Here is a 20,897-nt window from a genome sequence, read left to right on the forward strand (position 1 = left end):
TAGTAATGATGGGTATGGAGAGGAGGAATAAAAATTATGAACAAAAACCAAGTACAGGGCTTCCCTGGTGGCGCAGTGGTTGAGAGTCCACCTGCCGATGCAGGGGACGAGGGTTTGTGCCCCAGTCCGGGAAGATCCCACATGCCGCGGAGCGGCTGGGCCCATGAGCCATGGCCGCTGAGCCTGCGCGTCCGGAGCCTGTGCTCCGCAACGGGAGAGGCCACAACAGTGAGAGGCCCGCCTACCGCAAAAAAAAAAACACAAAAATAACAAAAAACAAGTACAGTCAACTCTCTGTTATTTGTGCCAAACGGCAAAAGACGTTCTTGATGGTAAGTTGGAGAACTTGGGTCCGTCCGGTCCTGGTGTTTCCTAGGGACAATTACTGAGCCAGTCAAGCCCCAGTTGGCTCCCTCACGCCCTCCCAGAGCTGGAGAGCCTGACCCCTGGCAGCAAAAACTGAATCAGAGTAGCAGTGGGACATGCCATCTAGGACCTGAGTCAACTGGAAAAAGGGGAAAGTGAAAAGTCCCAGCCTGACACAGTGTTAGTTTCCTTTTTTTTTTTTTAAATGGGTGTCAGGAAAACCCTGCTGGGATTTTTGTTTGTTTTTTATAAATTTATTTTATTTATTTATTTTTGGCTGCGTTGGGTCTTTGTTGCTGCGCACGGGCTTTCTCTAGTTGCAGCGAGCGGGGGCTACGCTTCGTTGCCGTGCGCGGGCTTCTCATTGCGGTGGCTTCTCTTGTTGCAGAGCACAGGCTCTAGGCACGTGGGCTTCAGTAGTTGTGGCACGCGGGCTCAACAGCTGTGGCTCACGGGCTCTAAAGCGCAGGCTCGGTAGTTGTGGCGCAAGGGCTTAGTTGCCCCGCGGCATGTGGGATCCTCCCGGACCAGGGCTCAAACCCACGTCCCCTGCATTGGCAGGCGGATTCCTAACCAGTGCGCCACCAGGGAAGCCCACAATGTTAGTTTCTTAAGAAACCCCTCGAGACGATGGGAGGAACACAAGGGTGTGTGCACAGTGCTGGGGCCCAGCCAAGTGGGACCAGCCCCTACCCCTGCCCACCTTCGTTCTCCTCATTGTCTAGAAGTGTGCTTTTTTAAGTGTGTTTTATAAGGCAGATAATGTATTAGTTCATCATTTTAATGACTACGTATCACCTACAACTAAGCTGTCACTTCTTGCAATAAACGGTGTGGAAGTTTCTTGCAAGAAAATGTGGCCTTGGCTAAAAGCAAAGGGAATTTAATCATAACCTGCCTGTGCTTCTCCAGCCTCCTCCTGACCACTTCCTGCCACCCCTCAACTCTGTTCCTGCCCTTGTCTGGGCTTCCCTGGGTCCGTCCACTTTCTTTTAGCTCAGTGGTCTTCAAAGATGGGTACTTGCAATGCAACACATTGGAATGACAAAAAAGCATTTTAAAAATCATATTCATATTTTAACTTCATAATTTAAAATGACTCTTTTGCATGTAACTTTTATAAGACAGGTAACATTGGTTCAGTAGTCAATATCTTTATAATCTGTAGCTAACTAAATATGCTCTATATATATCTTTTTACAGTTAAGACTGCTCAACTAAATGTATTATATATGGACCCTCTGATCCAGCAAACTCCTACGTATCCTTCAGAACCCAGCTCCAATGGCCCTGCCCCAGGAGGCCTCCTTCCCTACGGTTAACGGCCCCCCCACTCCACTGCCCCCAGGCATCTTTAGCGGGACCCAGGCACAGCCTGTATCAGTGAGAACAGTGCTTTCCTCTCCTAACTCATCAGTTCCTCCATCTGGACTTGAGCTCCAAGAAGGAGGGGGGCAAACATTAACCACAGCTGGATGGCTGACATCTTCTTATCCTTTAGGATTTGCCTTAATATCCCTTCTTCTCTTTCCTGATTACTCTAGCCAATGATGGCTGTTGCTCCTCGGTGGCTACCACATGCCATCCTCCCACTTTTTACCCTTCATTGTACTTCTCCCATCTGTAATTACTGTATTTACTTGTTTCTTGCCCAATATCACCCAGGACATAAACTCAATGACCACAGGGACCCAGTCTCCCTGGCCAGTATCTCCAAGCCCCTAGCAAACAGCCTGTGTTCAATACTTATTTGTTGAATGAGTGAATCTGATTTTCTTTTCCCTTCCCTTGACAATTTTCCTTCAAAGCTAACAAACAAGGAAAGGGTCAGCCCAAAAAAACAGCAAGAGATGACACATACTCGGGCAATCCAGCGTGAAAGGTGAGATCCAAAAACACATCCTCTGCCCGCCCCCCCGAGCCCTCTTAGCAGACATTTTCTTTGCAATTAAATTGACAGATTTGAATTCAGTCTCTCCTTGCTGGAGGAGAGGATCATTATGAATGGGGTGAACAGCTCCAGAGGGAAGAAAGAGCATGGGATGCACTATGCCACAAATGGAGGAATTGCCCCTGACTGATGAAGGGCAGACAGAGCAGAAGCCCCGATCACACGGCCAGTCTCAGAGCCTCCAGTCTAGCAAAGTCACTCCGTGCAACTGCACACGTCTCAGGCGACGTGCCTCAGCTCAACTGCTACCCAACCAGACACGCATCCCCAAAGCTAAACAGCTAAGATGAGCTATTGTATGACTAGGACAATGCTACATTGAGACCACAATGAAATAAAAATCCCCCAAACGGAATCACTTCGCTGTACAGCTGAAACTAACACATTGTAAATCAACTATGCTTCAGTAAAAAAATAAGATAATAAAAATCCCTGAGCGTGAAGATGTTAGATACACAATTAACTCTAATAAGAGCAGAATGAAGTGACCAAGGTCTCCTACCCCTCGCCCCCCAAACCCTGACCCCTCTTCCAGCTGCATTAGGGACAAGAAAAACCCATTTCAGCAATTAACATACCACACACGGCCGGCCACCGATAATATTGAATCCCAGGGAGCCGGAGTCCCGATGCAGGACAAGAGTCAGGCTTTTTGTTTCTTCACCCTGCAGGGAACAAATAAGTTCAAAATTTTATTTACAAACAGCGAAAAAAATGGAAGGAATTTTCTTTCTATCTAATTGGACTCATGGGCTGCTGAGCGTTAAAAATCCTATGTCTCTAGGGAAGTTTAACCAGGGAGAACTTTGGGGGCCCATGATGAAACTCTGTCCTGTGCTGAAGAGGTTACAAACATTTCTTGATACCATCTAACCCTGGAGCAATCACTTAAGAACATGTGGAGATGTCCAGACACGTGTAATGAATATTTCCTCTCAGTGACACCTTGGTCTGCAAACGCATCTTTCCTATGGCCAGTCCAGCGCAAGCTGCCTGTCTAGATGACTACTGTCTGTCTGTTTCTCAACCACTGTCAACAGCAGCATTCACGTTATGTCATGAAAGGTTCCAACAGCAATCCCCTCGGAAGTCTGTGTGCACGTACGGCCCATCAGTAGTCATCTGTGTTTGGGAGACTCGGGGGGAAATGGCTCTTGAAAAGTCAGATGCAAACATGGGTGGGAAAAAGAAAAATCCTGAATCTTACTGAAAAGGGGAGAGGGGCCATTTTCACAAAGTAATGACTGTCCAGTCCTGAGAGGATGCAGAGTGTTCAACAGAAAACACTCTGTTTAAGGTGGGGGGGGGTCCACGTGAGCCCCTTTAAATCAACCAAGCAGAAATGGCCCCAGCAGGTCTCAGAGGCGCAACGTTCAACAGTCAAACAGGATGGAGATGCCAGGGCACCCCAACTAACACTCTCAAGTAACAGATAGATAAATAAAAATAGATTTAACCTTCTGCGCAAACTATCACTTAATAGGCTTAGACATAAATATTAAACTTGCTGATACACCTCTGAAACAGTTCCAACTACCTGAATGGTATGCAAAACTCCACATGTACTGGCTATAAATTTACAATTGCTTCACTCCTGTTTTCTGTTTAAACAGGGTATCATTTAAATGCGGTACTGTTTTTCACGCTTCTCAAAAACAGCACTGACAGCTCATCACAAAGAGGTTTTATTCTGGTATTTATTGCTTCCTGATGAAACCTGCGCTTTCTACTTCTGCTGGGGAAACAAATGGCAACATGTGAATGACATGAATGCAAATATCTTATTCGACCTCCACGGTGGCAAAGAAAACCACTCTTGCCAACTGTGCAGGGCCCAGTGGTTTTTCTGGAGCACTGCTTCATTTATTGCTATAGTTGTCAATGTAAAACACTGTTCCATATTTGGCGAGGAAAACTGTATGTAACACAGCCACACACACACACTAAAGACTAATGGGTCTCAGGGACTTCCCTGGTGGTCCAGTGGTCAAGAATCCATGCTCCCAATTCAGGGGGCACAGGTTCAACCCCCTGTTCAGGGAACTAAGATCCCACATGCTGGGCAGGGCACGACCTAAGACATTAAATAAATAAATAAATAAATAATAAATAAAGATTAAAGTTTCTAAAAAAAAAACCTAACGGGTCTTAATGTGTAAAACTATCTCCAAGCGCTTAAAGTTCTTAGCAACAACGGCTGTTTCTCATGACTAGTTCGTGTATAGCAGAATTCAAAATATTTTCAAAAATGTCATAGAAGCCTTAGCATCAATTACTAAAACCCTGTAAAAACAAAAATGATAATTTATTAGTAGAAAAAAGCAGTTTCCGATGAAAGAACTGGGTGTCCTATAAGAACACAACAAAATCTTCATTTCTGCAGCGTCGTTTACTCAATGCAGAAAATACAGTAGGTAAATATAAAAGAAGCGAGCCTCTATCAAGCTACTGTACTTTAACAAAAAAACAGCAGAGCCTCAGTAATGACAACCTATTTATGAACTTAAAAAAAAAAAAGTCCTATTCACAGCACCACCACCCAGAGCATCTATCAATGCTATCAATCTTTATTGTTCATTTGACCTGCAACAAGAGAAGAGGCAACAATATTCACTGCTGTTAAGAGAATAAAACTTCAGAATCACCCTAATAGTTTTGAGATGTAAATACAATGATGTGCAAACTGAAAGAGTTTATATCTTTCTGCCTTGGAAACAGAAAATGTTGCTAACTCCATTTCTTGCTTTGTTATCTTAGAGAGGTGAAAAAGTTAGACATACATGGGAATTTGAGGGAGTTATCATACATATCTTACATTTCTGGCTTTCATAACTAATCAAGGATAGACACTGTACAGTCACACAGTAATCCAAGGCAGATGTCTCTGGTTGAACAAGCTCAAATGATGCACAAAGGAGAATGCACAGCCAAATGATTAAAACAGACCAGTTTTAAATCGACTGTGACAACTATTTATTCTTCTAAAAAATGAAAGAAAAATAAAGATATCTCATTGCATTGCATTAACAATGATAACAGCTAACCTTTATTGGCTCTTCATGTGCCAGAAATTATATTGAGCACTTAAGTGCTTTATTTTATTTAATAATCCAACCAATGTTATCAACTGGCACTATTACCACCCTCATGATACAGGTGGGAAGACTGACCGAGAACAAGAAAGAAAGCTGTCCCTTGTCAAAGAGCTAGTAAGAGGTCAAGCTGGGATTTAAACCAATGATCTCCCATTCTAGACCTTAATTACTGTCTACACTAACTCCCTTTTCGTGTGGAACATAGAAAAGAGTGCCACATAGACTAGCAACATATTTGGTCTCGCCTAAGATCGTTCCCTTGTTGGAGTTCCAGAAAGTTCCACAAAGGAACTCATCATAGGAGGTCTTACCCAGGAAACCAGTTTCAGAACAGAACTCCAAACGCTTTAGTGAACTATTTATCTCCAGAAGACCCAACCTGAGATGCCCAAAGACACCTAGGTCTGGTCCCAAACTCAGAGATCTCTCTCCAGGGACAGTGGAGACCAACTGAGATGATGCCTGAAATCAGATTCCTCAGCCAAATAGCAATGTGCAAAGAACAATCAAGTTAACTGTCTACACCTCCTTGCCAGATGCAATCAATCCCAGGGAAGAAAGAAAGGAGGTTCTCCTTTTCTAGAAGCGTCTTGACCCAGTCTGTTGTCCAGGACGGACAGACACAGGTTTTAGGTGACATTGCCTATTTTAGGACTAATTTACAGGACTGAGCCATCATGTGGAAGATTCAACACATGATACCGGGAGCAATGACAGAGAAGAGAAAAGCTCTGTCTGAGCCGAATTCCTTTCATTTCTCCATCTAATGATCAAAGGTCATTTCCTTTTCTCCGACACCCCGAGCTTGATCCTGATATCTCCTTTCCACTCCCCTTCTCACAAGCAACCTTAACTATCAATACTTTCATTGAATTTCTCATTCTTCAGAAGAAATAATAGAGAATTTAAACACCAGGCTTCACACAACACCACGTTTAACAGGTTAACCTTACTTCCTGCTTAATTATTTAACCTGTTCCTGGGTTCAAAACACATCAGATCCAGGGCATTTAAATGAGTCTCATTCAATTATATCGCACTGAGTGAAAAGATGAACAAGTGGAATAAGGATAAAGGCTCTCATCAATACTGTGTTCCCGGCTGCTCACAGACATTATGTTAATAAGTGACACTGTTCATCCAAAGGAAAATTTAACCTATACTGCTGTGTTTTGGTAGTTTATCAGAGCCCATGCTTTGAAACTTTCTCAGTGGCTTGGTATAGTAAAAGAAGGGAACGAGGACTTCCCTGGTGGCGCAGTAGTTGAGAATCCGCCTGCCAATAATACAGGGGAAGTGTGTTCGAGCCCTGGTCCGAGAAGATCCCACCTGTCATGGAGCAACTAAGCCCATGCACCACAACTACTGAGCCTGCGCTCTAGAGCCCGTGAGCCACAACTACTGAAGCCTGCGTGCCGCAACTACTGAAGCCCGTGCGCCTAGAGCCCGTGCTCCACAACAAGAGAAGCCACGGCAATGAGAAGCCTGCGCACCGCAACGAAGAGTAGCTCCTGCACGCCGCAACTAGAGAAAGCCCACGTGCAGCAACGAAGACCCAACACAGCCAATAAACAAATAAAGAAATAAAATTTTAAAAATATATATATACCAATTAAAAAAAAAAAAAAGAAAGAGCTCTGTTTCACAAAAACAACTGAATAACCGTAGCATTGGCCTTGGGAGGCACATATTATATCAATGCTCTACACCTGAGAAACTGAGGCTCCAGAAATGCATACACTTGCTGAAGATCACGTGGGTCCAAGAGGGAGGGGCAGGGTTGGAACCCAGGTCCACAGGACTCCAACACCCATGCTGTCCCTCCTGGGCTGGTAAACGTGTGCACCCTACCCTAAATTCCTTTGCCTTAAAAGACACGGCTTTCACATTAAAATGTCATGAAGGATTAGACATCTAATTAGCTTTGTAATCAGAGTTTTAAGCAAGGCTTCTTTGGACTATGCAATAACGGTGGCAAAGATCAGAGTATCTATTATACCCTGAAGGGTGTCATAAGAATACTATACCTTTGACAGGAACAGGGTGATGGTTAAGATCTTGGACTTCACAGTCAGAACCTGAGTTGAGTTTCCTCATTCTTAGAATGAGGATAATAATGGTTTCTTCTTGAAATATGAATGAGATAGACTATCACTGCCTAGTGCCCCCGTACAAGGCCTGGCCAACAGCAAGGGTTCCAAACACAAGCAGAGCACAGGGTGGGCCGGACACTAGCACATCTCAGCAATGAGGCCATGGTGCTGTTTAACCACATAAATGACTCTGCTACAAAAATCTGGAAATGAAGAATGTCTAATCCTAAGTTAACTTAGTCTACAGCAAGTTTGGGAGAGCTGAGGCCTGAAGTTAAGGAAATAAAGACAGTTGTACATTCATCCCAACATCTGGCCATCTGATAGGAGCTATTACATCCACCTGCACGTTCCTCCTTTCCCCAAGTCTGGAAAAAGAGCAACACATTCTTGGAGGACTGCACAAGTGCCAGGAGACAGATTTTATCCTGGAGGTAGTGGGAGAGAGACATGATAAAGAACACGAGGGGAGCAGCTCGGCGTGGACCTTCGGGGGCACGGAGATGGCACGGGCAAAGGGTGCTGATCAGACGGCTGTGAGGCACGGGGGGGGAAATCGGACACAGGCCCAGGCCTGGAGGGAGATGGCCCTGGGAGCAAACGGGGTGGGGGAACAGATGGTGGCTCGCAACAGGACAGGAGAAACATCAAGTCCAAGGAAGTGTGGGCTTGGAAATGGACAGTTGGAGGGAGGAGTGTGGGGCACAGGATACCCAGGTATTTGCTGAGACACTTGGACACCTCCCAGTTCTATCGGATGAGTGAGTCTTGATGGGCTGGGAAGAAAACAAAAAGAAAACAAAAGAAACAACAAAAATGGAAATGAGATAGCACCTCCTTGGCAGCTTTTCCTAGAGCCACCCTCTTCCTGAATGGCAGGGTCTCTTCCCTTCCGGAGCCAGGACTCAGGAGGGAGAGGCGCTCTCACCAAGAGCCCGGGGTGGGGGATGGAGAAGGAAGATGCCTTCATATTCTGGAGTCCAGTGCCAGCACTGCCTTCTTGGGAGAAGGGGCACAAAGCTCTAACAGATGCTCAGCACCCTGTCTCTACCCCAGAATCCAAATCTAGTGGACAGTCAGGCCCCTAGTGAAGTGTAGGGTCTCCTTGGGAGATGCTTAGGTCTTTAGGATTGAGAAAGGGCAGAGAGAGAGTAACCCTGGAGAAGTGGGTGTGGCATGAGCCATCCACAGCCAGTAAGTTACAAGCAGAAATAGAAGCTCCAAGTTCAGGAACATACACTAGATTCTGCTTAAAATAAGCTTGGCTATCATATTCAAACATGTAACTACCGATGAGTGTTAAAATCACCCAATTTGTAACCTGCTCCATTCAAGGTCTAACTGGACAAGAATTTTGGGCGGGGGGGGGGGGCGGATAAAAGCCACAGCGAAAAAGCAGAACTCAAATGTACTTTGTCAAAAAGACACCTTATGGTGGCTGTTTTTAAGTCCAAGAATGCAAACTGTCTTCTATGGTAGAGTCCCTCTTCCTTTCAGCATCACTCTGTCACTATTCTCCTCCGAACAATCCAGCCTCAGAAGCTTGGACGCCAGCCATCTCCTAAGCGGTGTGGCAGCCCCCAAAGTCCATCAGGCCGCTGTCAATGTGGATTCTTTCTAAAAACTCCTTTCTGCCCAGTGACGGGTGTTCCTTGATTATTGCTGTTGTGGGACTTGTAGCCGAGAACGGGCTAGACTGGAAAGCTGCCCGGCGGGTTGTGAGAACTGTCATTGACTGACCACTAGTCTGTGTATCTGGGGTGACACAACACCTCTCAGCCTCAGATTATGCAAAGCTCCCAGAGACTCGCACAGCTGGGAAACAGCTCTGTCTGTTGACTAGTGACAAGCGAGCGCAAAAATGTGGAGGGGCGGGGCTGGGGGGACCAGGAGGCAGAGATGGCTGCCAGAAATTCTGTCCTAAAGAGAATGGGGATGCCTTCTCTCCCTGCACCAAGATGTTTCTGTCCTCTTCGTTGGTCAAACTATGTTTTTAATGAGGAAGCAGCTTGGACCAAGCCCTCCCTGTAATTCCAACTTCAGTTCTAAAAGAAGGGATTCTTGGAGGAAGAACAGAAGGGGAAAACTGTTCAAGTCTAAGACTGAAGGCAGTCGTGGGAATGATGCTTGAAAATGAATTGGAAACGGATGAGACAGTCAACTGAAGTATTAGCAGCGTTTATCTGTCACCAGAATAGGTGCGGAGAGGATGAAAAGAGACAAAGGGCAAGGGAAACTGGCAGAAAGGAGCAAAGGTATAGCTTTTATGGAGCCATAATATCTACAGAACGGGATATATTCATCCACAGCCAAAGAAGATGTTTCTGAAAAATAACCTAAGACATTAAGATTGTCAGTGCTGCCCGAGGCCAAAAATATACACATATTTTAAATCTGCTGCTATATTTAGATAACCTAAGAAATCCCTCAGTCTACTTCTCTATTTCCATGAGTTTGACTTCACGTCTGTATCTCTCATTTTTATCATCCGCTCAGCTGTTTTTCTGGTGAACGCCCACAAGCGACGCTTTCACCAACATACGGACGACAACAAACCGAATCAAGGTGCTGCAGCATTTTCACGTTTCCACTTGACGGACTACAAGGTGATTTCAGTTTTTGAAATGGGATCATCCAACTACCCTGGAGCATTTTCTTGTCCAAATCGGCAACAGAGCAAAGGCTACCCAGCTGCGAAGCCCTACATTGTCACTTACAGGAAGGTGGGGGCTTGGCCTGGCCCATCCCTCTTTACCTTTGTTAACTGCAGTTGGACGACTATAAATTCAAGTAAACACACAGTAACCTCATCTTATTCGCGCCTTTAGCCTCCTCCTTTACACCTTAGCTCAGAGTTGCTACCCAGATGCAGTGAAATTGACTTGAATATCCCTCTCTCACAAAGTTTCCAGCACTGACAAGCAGTCAGAGAAGAGAAAGACAGAGATTCTGGTCACCCAAGGGCATTCCATGGCTTGCAACGAGCCTGTAATCCTTCGAGTAAAAATCCCTTTCCTTCTTCTCTATTAAACCATCTCCAATTTCTAACGTTTCCTCAGTGATTTACTTGAAGAACATCCCTAAACCTATAGGTACTGAATAAACATTCACTTAATAAACGTTCAACAAATGCTTGGTAAGCCTTACTGTGCACATTGCGTTCATCATCTAACCCTAATGCCAGTCCTATTAGCATTACCCCATTTTGGAGATGAGGCAATTAAGGCTTAGAGGAGGTTAGAAGATCCTCCCAGAGATGCTCAACAACAAGGCAGAAGGAGCACAGGAGCCCGGCTGTCACCAACTCCAGGGTCTGATACTCATCACATGGCAGCTCAGTTCAGGGTACCCTGGAGCTGCTGGTGACACATCCAACCCTGACCCACAACCTTAAAGCGGCTTCACCCCCTTCCTGATCCACGTGCAGCAAAGACAGAGGGCACCTGAAAACAGCTTCCAGCAAAATTCTAGGGCTGACCCCTCTGCCCAGGAATCATTTCTGCACACCCGTCCCCCTCTGCCAGGGTAAAAGCTCATCCAACCACCCCTCCTGGAGAAGGGGCTGCTGCAGGGCCCACGTGCAGCTCCGCCCCTTAGGCTCCCTGTAAATAGACATACAGGACAGGGGAGAAAGATGGACGCTCGGGTCCATCTGTTAGTTATTTTCTTTACAAGGGTAATCATTATGTTACACCACTTCCCTTTCTTATTGGAACAGGCTTTTTAGAACACCATTAGTCTGGGGGGACAGAGGTGACCCGCGGCTAAAAGCTTCGCTGAGCAAAGAACAGCAAGACGTGTTGTTTTCAAAGGCACAAGTGGGTGTCTGACTGATCCAGGGGTGAAAGCCGCTCAAGTTCCCCTTTGCACCCAGCGGTGCCTATCGCAGCGCCTGAAACGCAGTGTGTAAGCATGTGAGGAGCTGGACTGAAAGAACACAGTTGGAAGCATTTCATTTACTTCCTACCATCAACCACTCTTTAACTTACTAGGTTCGAAATTAAGGAGACGAGGTGTGATTCCATCCAGGACACCACCTCTTTTCTCTTCTTTTTCTTCCCTTTCCCTTTCCCTTTCCCTCCCTTCCTTCTTTCCTTTCCTTCCTTCCTTCCTTCCTTCCCCTCTTTCTTCCTCTAACTCTCTTTTACAGGCAGAACCTGTTTTGTTTTATACTGCATGTATACTTTCAGACCTCTGAAAACAAGAATTACAGCGTGGGGTGAGCACACCTCATCACCATGGACCAGAAGCCATCAGACCAACTAAACGGAGCCAGAAAATGATGCTGGGAAAGCTGTTTAATCTTTGGAGGCTCTCTTTTTCCATCTGTAATACGAAGGGTAATGGGCTGTGGGTACTAACCTCACAGAGTCTTCCTGAAGATGCACCCACATCTCTAACCTGCACAGTGCTTGCACGTATAGTAAGAGTCCTTTGGAAACCCCGTATGAGACTTTGGAGGGGACTCTGCCTCAGGAGAAAATACTGTTCTTATTTTGGTAACAGCTTGGAGTCGGGTGCTGAGTTCAAATCTCAGCTCTACACTTAGAATCTGTGTAACTTCTGGCCTTAACCTAGCTGTTTGATAATGTTTTACAATCCTCCTCTCTTACCAAAAAAGAAAGGGGTCTACCAAATGAATAAGATGGGGAAGCTAATGTGTGTACATATACAATGCACCCTAAGTGTATGGCACCCAGTTAAACTCAATGAATGTTACTTCCTTTCCTTTTAAGCTCCTTAGTCTACAGCCAACACAAAACCACCTTATAAATAGATTCTCTCACATCAAGTATTTTTACAGAGGAGCAAACAGCATCTGTGGACTCAGAAAGAATCACTTACAGATAAACGGCAACAGAGTTCCCAATTCAAATTATTCGGTTAAGATCATTCAAGCCAGTGTAGCTGGGTAACATATTTGTAAGCCAAATCCTAATTTTCTTTATAAATCACTGAAATGAAATGGACACAACAGCCCACAGTTCCTTTAGCTGAACTGGGCTGTTCTGTAAGATACGCCATGGAATGGCCACTTGCTGACACTTTTCAGGAACAGAAAAGACACTGAACTGTGAACATTCTAATAGATACATTTCAAACTGTGTGGACATCTGGAACACCTTTTCATACAATTGTCTATTAGATTCACTTATCTCCAGGAGTTCTGAAATGGACAAAATCGTTTCTGGGATTTGGGAGTTTATACAAATGGATCTGGGGAAACAAAAGCATGCCTCCCACAAACCTGGAAACAATTTTGTTAACTTGCAGGTCACGGAAAAACTCGTTCTTTTTAAAGAGTGCACTAACAAGCTCACTCTTGGTTAGCAATCTGAAAAGTTTCGATGGCTGACAAGACAGCCCCTTCGATCTTGAATGTGTTCACTGAACAAAGACATATCGAGAGTTCACAGGGTACATGGTAATCGAACTGGTGGCGGGATACGCAGCCCTGAAGAACACACACATGGTCCTTCCTTTATTGTCCTTCACAGACAATGAACAGCTCTTCCCATTATTCAGTTACAGCTGTGATGAAGGCCATGCAGGCGGAGCACCAAGGTGAGGGTCTCAGGGCACCAGACCTAGTCTGTGAGGTCAGAGAGGGCTTCCCATGGGCAGTGATGCTTGAGCTGGGATGGGAAGGATAGAAAGGTTATCTAGTCAGGAGCAAACCCTAAGTGCTGACAGAAAGGCAGGGGCTAGAAGGGGAGAGTTGGAAAACTTGCCAGTTACCTAACAATGAGCAACTGGAAAGACTATTCCAAGGAGAAAAAAGAGCAAGTGCAAAGGCCCAGGGGCAAGAAGGAGCTCAGGGACATATTCACGGACCTGCCAGAAGCCAGTGAACCTGGGAAGAGAGACTAAAGGGGAGAAGAGCACAGGCAGGTGGAGGCCAGCAGGACCCAGAGTGTGCTTGGCCTTATATCCACCCAAGAGGAACTCAAGGCAGAGCAAGGTTGAAAGAAGAGTGACATCAGATTTACGTTTCTAAGAAATGATTCCCAGCTCCAGGTAACTGGAGGGGAGCAGGAAAATACATAGAGGGAGCAGCTGTGATCTAGGCAAGAGATTATGGGGGTTGAGACCAAGGCTGATTTTTGTCCCACAGGGAACAAGGGCAGTGTCTGGAGCTATCTGTGACTGTCACGACGTGAGGCATGCTTCTTACATCCAGTAGGTAGAGGCCAGGGATGCCGCTACACATCCCATAATGCACACAATACCTTCCCCACAATACACACACAACCAAGAATTATTCACCCCAAGACTCTAATAGTGCTGAGGTCAGGAAACCCTGGTTTGGACCAAGGTCATCATCTGATGGGACTGGAGAGCAATGAACAGATTCAAGAAGTGTTTTAGAGGTATAATCCACCTGATTTAATGACAGACTGGAAGTAGGGCTAAAAGAGCAGAAGCTATCAAGGCTGGGTCTCAAGTTTCTCAACAATTCCAAGGAAAGTTACACCCAGAACTTTCTCTTTCCCAGAAAGCCAAACAAGTTTTTTGCTGTGGAATGCCTTTGTTCTTAGAATCAGGTGGACAAGTCAGGGTAGGAAACTGAGGCTGGGAGCCCAACTCTTTAACATCCTCAAGCATAGCATCACCAAGTCTGTTGTAGCCCGGATGAGGCTTCAGACTGGTTCAAGAAGCCTTTCTGGACCATGTTACCTATCATATAACTGCTAGGCAGTCTGGGTTTTAGAACTTCACCCTGGTCTTTCAAAAAACGTTCAGGGGGCTTCCCTGGTGGCGCAGTGGTTGAGAGACTGCCTGCCGATGCAGGGGACGCGGGTTCGTGCCCTGGTCCGGGAGGATCCCACGTGCCACAGAGCGGCTGGGCCCATGAGCCATGGCCGCTGAGCCTGCGCGTCCGGAGCCTGTGCTCCGCAACGGGAGAGGCCACAGCAGTGAGAGGCCCGCGTACCGCAAAAAAGAAACAAACAAAAAAAAAAAAACAAAAAAACCCCGAAATGTTCACAAGGGATGTTCAGACGATGATCAGTAAAATCGTAACTGTGTGAAGACCAACATGTGTTGATCTATATCTGTACTTGAGCCCACACTCTTTGTCTAGCTGAGTAGCTACCTAAAATGGGATAGGTGGCCCAGCATGAACTGGTAGCTTGTTAGAAACGCAGAACCTCACGCCCCATACCAGCCCTGATGGATCAGAATCTCTAAGGGTAAGAATGTGCGATTTAACAAGCTTTCCAGGTGATCCCCATCATGTGAAGGTTTGCGAAGACCCGTTCCAGCTCACCTTGCAGGGCAGGAGAAACAATGCCTAAGTAGGTCCAAACCCTAAACGCTCAGCTGGTATCAAAAGTCCGAAACCTTATATTATTTAAATAATGCCAGATCATTTTATGGAACAAGTTCTAGCTCTTGAAAAAAGGGTATGGAAAAATCTTCTGAGTCTTTCTTATCTACTTCAGCTTGTAACAGAGAGGTAAATGATAGATAGGACTTTTAAAAAATATAATAAAAGTGTTGTGCATGCGAGTTTCCAAGCAATATAAATCCTTCTGCTTTTTAGAAGAGCATAAACAGTACCCAGCAGGAGCAGAGAGTCTGGCCAATGAAATAAACAAGTTCTTAAACGGCTTGCAGTGGGAGGGGTCCGCCTGGCAGGCGCTGGAACAGCAGAAGCTTTCCACAAGGGCCACTGAGGGTTAACCAAAAGGCAAAAGGAGGGAGCTTCCCCCTAAGGCCTGGGCTGGGACCAGCCAGGGTCTGAGGCCAGAAAAATGAACTAGTGCAGCTTTCAGGCCAGGCCATTCTTGGCTGTCCTCAGGCCCAGCAATGAGGTCCATAAAAGTCCCAAGCAGCGCTCCAACTCCAGAAGGAAACTCTCTGTAAACTCAAAAAGCAACAACATCTTGTCCCTAAGCTTAATGCCCCTGATGAGCCAACTGACTCACCCAACAGAGCTTCAAAAACTTGCACAGTTTCGATTCAAGTATCATATTTTTGATTCCGAGACGGAGTTTACCCAAACACTCCAGAAAGAAAACAGAAAGGCAAGAAGAAATAATAAACTAGCTTCACAATGAATGATGTATAAACTCTGGGGGAGTGAATGGCTTATTTATAAATAAGCATCACTTAAAACTATGCAGGAAGTCCAGATGACAGCATAAACAGGAGAAACTCCGGAAACTCCTTCACCCCAAACCCGGCGCCTGCTTGAAGACCCAGCTTTGCCCCTTACTTTGGTGACTCGCAAGCTCACGCCAGTCTTTTGTACGACTGTGCGGTCCTGGGTGAGCCTCAGAGCTGTAAATATTTGCCCTTCGCCCAGAGCCGGCCAGCTGCTGACAGACAGGCCAGGGGCCAGGATGGGGTGGAGGTGGGGAGGGGGGAGTCGGAAAACTGGCAGACCGGGTGTGCGCTGTGGAAGAGGGGGCTGGGAGAGGGCAGGGAGAGGCAAAGCACACAAGCAGACACAGGGCCCTGGGGGCCCCTCAGGCAAATACATTCCCCAGAATGGCAGCAGCAATGGCCCATGTCCCTCCCCAGCTGGTGAAAATGTGGCCTTTGCAATCAGGGAAATCTTGGTTCTCATCTTGTGACTGTGCCCCACTCAGAGTACAGGTGACGGCACATGGAGACATTTCTGGTTGCACCACTGGGCAGGGGGCGGTGCTACTGGTATCCAGTGGGTAGAGGCTAGGGATGCCGCTCACCATTTAACAATGCGGGCTTCTCTGGCGGCGCAGTGGCTGAGAATCTGCCTGCTAACGCAGGGGACACGGGTTCGAGCCCTGGTCTGGGAGGATCCCACATGCCGCGGAGCAACTAGGCCCGTGAGCCACAACTACTGAGCCTGCGTGTCTGGAGCCTGTGCTCCGCAACAAGAGAAGCCGCGATAGTGAGAGGCCCGCGCACCGCGATGAAGAGTGGCCCCCGCCTGCCACAACTAGAGAAAGCCCTCACACAGAAACGAAGATGCAACACAGCAAAAAATAATTAATAAAAACTCCTACCCCCAACATCAAAATATATATATATATATATATTTTGACAATGCACGGGACTGCCTCCCATAACAAAGAATTTTGGGGCCCAAAATGTCAAAACACCCCAAGGTGGACAACTGAGGTAGAGCCTGAATGCCAGCTCTGAACGAGTTCTATGACCTGAGCCTGCTTTCTCATCTCAGAGGATTAAATACGGAATGCCTCCAAAGTGCTTTGCCACAGTCTCTGGTACATAATAAACCCTCAGTAAATGGCACCTGTGGTTACATTGGGAGGCAACACGATAGTGCTCGCGAGCTTGGTCACCTGTGGGTTCAGAAACCAATTCTGGCACCTAGAAGCTGTGACTCAGGCATCTGACCGCGTCTCACTGGTCCTGAGTTTTCCTCACCTACAGAACGAGAAGCAACGTGCCTCCCTTACTTGATTACAAAGGAAACAGCTGAGAAGAAGTGCTTAGAACGGGGCCTGGAGCAAAGCAAGCCTACAGTGGTGGTGGCTGTTATAATTTCACCAACTCCCAGCACAAGGGGATGGCTTACAAGGGGACGAGGTTAAAGATAAGTGCAGGGGATACTTGCTGAGCGTTGACTTTCCACCAGGCAACGTGCTAGATCCTTTTCACGTGTCCTCTCCCTGAAGGGGGTAAACAAGCTATTTTACATTTAGGGAAACGGAGGCACCTGGAGGTTAAGCCACAACATGACTCAGCTGTTTAGCCAAGAGCCCAGATTCGAGAACAGTTCTAATTCCAGAGGCCTCACTGTCAATTATTACTTTGTATTTGGTGGCGGTTCCTTTACTGCTTTCTGGAATTCTTTCAATCCCTGGAGGAATACTACAGAAGGAGCCTGTCTGTGTTTCACCCCCCGTGTCACATCTCTAGGGCCACACTTTCCAACTTGAGGGAGCGTGAGCTGCTAGCTCAAGGTCAGCCGGCTAGTTGGCAGCAAAGCCCAGGTTGGAATCCAGCTTTTACTCCAGAGGCCTCTCCTCTGGCAGTCTTAACTTAATCTACACGGGCTGTGGGCTCCCTTTATTCTTTCTGGAGCTCCTGAGGGTGCATGGATATAGCTCACGCCGTGCGTCAGTATCTTATCCTGTGGGCCACGGGTACAGGAGCCATGTTTCCCAACCTCCAAAGAGGCTAAGCGACTTCCCCAGGATCACCCAGCTGGTCTGCAGCACAGCCTTTGCACACTTCTGACTCTGGAGCCACACTGATTCTTACTCTGCGCTGGTCGCGGATTCCTTTGAGTCTTTCCAGAACCCCTGAAGCTGCTGGAACTATACTTCACCCTGAGTCTAATCTGTCAAAGGACCACAGTTCCCAAGTTTAGGCCGATTCCCCGACCTTGCTCACGGTGATCTATCCGGCAAGCAGTGTCAGAAGAGGGAGGCAGAGATGCTCCCGGGCAGCTCCCGGGACCCCAGTGCCCAAAGGGACTAGGAGGCGCCCCGGGGACCCAGGAGCCCGGCAGGGGGTCGGGGCGGGCGGCGGGTGCCTACCTTGCCGCCGGGCGGCGTGGCCACGCAGCGGCTGAGCGAGTCGAGGCGTGCGCTGTACTCGGTGAACTTCTTCTGGTAGCGCAGAGCGGTCATCTGCAGCTCCAGCTGGGCGGCGGCCAGCTGTGCCACCAGCGACTTCTCGCGCTTGCCCGCGCGCAGCGCCTCCTTCTTGAGCGCCTTGTGCAGCGCGCCCAGGCGGGCCTGCAGTGCGCCGTTGTGCGCCCGCAGGGCCCGCGCGCAGCAGTGGCCGCCGGCGCGCTGCTCGCCGTGCGTCAGGGGCAGCCCGCAGCCCTCCTGGCAGCGGCCCACCGGCCGCGCGTCGCACGCGTCGCGCATGTGCGCCTCCACGTCGCGCCGCAGCAGCACCTGGCCGCAGCCCGCGTGGCGGCAGCGAGCGGGCGCGAAGTCACAGCGCTCGAGGTGCTCGGGCAGCTGTTGCAGCTTGACCACCCGGCCGCAGCCGCGCGCCGCATGCGCGCACTTGATGTCGAGCTTGAGGATGAGGCGCTTGAGCGGCAGGACGTGGTTGAGCTCCTTGGCCGAGAGGCGACCGCGGCAGCGCGCCGGGCAGCTGCCCTCCTGCACCACCCAGGGCAGCACGCAGCCGGCGCAAAAGACGTGGCCGCACGGCGTGGTCAGCGGGTCCTCCAGGACCTTGTGGCACAGCGCGCACTTCAGGTCCGGGTCCACGTCGCCGTCGAAGCGGTCCAGCTCGAAGCCCATGGTGGCGGCCGGGGCCCGGGGTCGCCGCCGGGCGGCCGGCCGCCCCCTCCTTCCCTGCGAGGCAGCCGAGACGCGCCGGCTGCGCCGCCCGCTCTCTCGCTGGCTCTCCCCGGACTGAGCCTAATTGCTCCAGACTTCCTCGGAAAATGCCCGAGGAACAGAACTCCTCAGCCGTATTTGCGTGAGCGCGTGCGCACGCACATCCTGCCTCGGCTGCCTCCCGCCCGCCCCCTGCAAAAGGGAGGAGGACGGGTGGCGAAGGAGGGTAGGAAGACCCAGAGGCTCGCCAAGGAGACTGGCCCGCCCAGGACGCCAGCCTGAGCCTTTCTCTCCGGAAACTCCACTCGGCTCTCTTGCAGTTTTCGCTATGGGAGACAAAATGCCAGCCGAGAAAAGCTCACTAGGTTAGGCGCAGAGGGTGCTGCTGTCGCCCAGACGAGTTTTCCTGGAGCCCCTTCCGGGCCAGATCACGACTTTTTACTACCCTCCCCTGCCTCCTCTTTTTATGGCTGATTACAGAGAGCGAAAAATATCGCGGGGCCCGCTATCTCAGCATTTACGGTCTGTATTTATTTATTTCATTCCGGGGAAAGTTACAGAGCCTGCGGGACGCTCCTGCAACTACAGGTCCCACCAGAGGTTCAGCGGACCCGGAGGTTTGCCAGGCCAAGGTTTCCAGAAGCAGAGGGCGAATCTACGAGGGCCAGTTTTCGGGGACGAGAGCTGCTCGCCGGCTGCCAGGGTGGGAGAAGCTGCCGGGCTGGCTCCGTTCACTTCACCTAATACCTCTGAAGTGTCTGCACTAAAGTGTGGCTTGCACTGTGCTGGGCCCTGATAAATCGGTCCCTTTAAAAATCATCAGTACAATATTGTGAGAGAGCGTCGTACTTAAAACTTATTTCCCCCCATTACAAAAGAAGTAACGCTGGTCTTACAGCGTTAAAAACCGCACAAGTGTAGAACTTGGAGAAGTTCCCCATAATCACCCCCACAATCATGTGAACTGCGTTCCTTCAGTTTGGTTTTTTTTCCTATGTATGCACTTTGTTATATTTCCATTCTCCAGTTGAGGAAATTCAGGCTGAGAGAAGGCAAAAAATAAACTACTCTTGAAGGCCCCGGAGAGCAGCCTTTCTCAAATTTTAATGTGCATGCAGATTCTGATCCGGTAGGTGTGGGGTGGCGTCTGAGAATCTCCTTGTCAAAATTGCCTCCACGTGGTGCTGATGCTATTACTCAATGGATTTCCACCTGATTGGGAAGTGGCCATCCATGAATCTGGACTTTTTTCTTCTGCTGGGGGGTAGCTTCAAGCAGGGCAGTTTTCAGCAACAGTTCTGAGTGTTGAAGAAATACTTTGCGATTCCAACCTAGGTGATCAATTCGTAGCATCATCCATGGATTTCCTGTTTTGTTTTCTGTTGTTTTTCCTCTCCCCAGGCTCTAGATGGCTAAGAAACATCCAGCCAGCATTGGTAAGAAAGAAAAATCAAGCTATGGCATTCTCATTTGGAATGTGCTGTCAGATCCTGAAGAATGAAGTGGAAAAGTTGCATCTCTGTGTTTAGTGTGGCTCTGGGGTCTGGAAAGTGGCATGACAGCACCCATTTTGCCTAACTGCTTTTACTTCTCTCCTTTATGTGGCTGCGAAAGCCCCATGACCTTCACTACTTAACTGTTTCACCAGAGTGAAAGGGTTGTGTTGATGTCCACAAGGATTACTTGTTTTGAACCGACCTTTAGAAAGTTGTCACTGGGCTTCACTGGTGGCGCAGTGGTTGGGAGTCCGCCTGCCGATACAGGGGACACGGGTTCGTGCCCCGGTCTGGGAAGATCCCACATGCCGCGGAGCGGCTGGGCCCGTGAGCCATGGCCGCTGAGCCTGCGCGTCCGGAGCCTGTGCTCTGCAACGGGAGAGGCCCGCTTACCGCAAAAAAAAAAAAAAAAAAAAGTTGTCACTGATTAGATTTCTCAGTGCCTTCCTGAGGTCACTGGACAGTGTGCTTTCATCAGTGTTGGTGGCATTTGTTGTCTATTTGTGGTAGGGGCTTTCGTTTAATTGCTTAAATCGATTAATGCATTCCTTTGCAAGTCCTTGAGGTGGAATATAATTGGCCTTTGTTCAGATAAGCATGTTCCAGAAATCCTCCTTCAGTGTATTTATTAAGCT

General features: G+C 48.2%; 1 protein-coding gene across 1 annotated transcript in view; it reads right to left on the minus strand.

The window, feature by feature from the left end:
- The window catches only part of PDZRN3 (PDZ domain containing ring finger 3), a 251,184-nt gene extending 232,347 nt beyond the window's left edge, over nt 1-18,837 (minus strand). The window contains exons 1-2 of the mRNA XM_029242959.1: nt 18,005-18,837; nt 2,896-2,982 (exon numbers count right to left, since the gene is read on the minus strand). Of these exons, the coding sequence (XP_029098792.1) occupies nt 2,896-2,982; nt 18,005-18,727 (810 nt within the window). The 5' untranslated portion in view covers nt 18,728-18,837. The remainder of the gene's footprint in view (nt 1-2,895; nt 2,983-18,004) is intronic.
- Nucleotides 18,838-20,897: the final 2,060 nt, after the last annotated feature.

Source organism: Monodon monoceros, unplaced genomic scaffold (assembly GCF_005190385.1).
Source record: "Monodon monoceros isolate NGI ecotype Baffin Bay Population unplaced genomic scaffold, NGI_Narwhal_1 Super_Scaffold_3, whole genome shotgun sequence".
Taxonomy (NCBI): Eukaryota; Metazoa; Chordata; class Mammalia; order Artiodactyla; family Monodontidae; genus Monodon; species Monodon monoceros.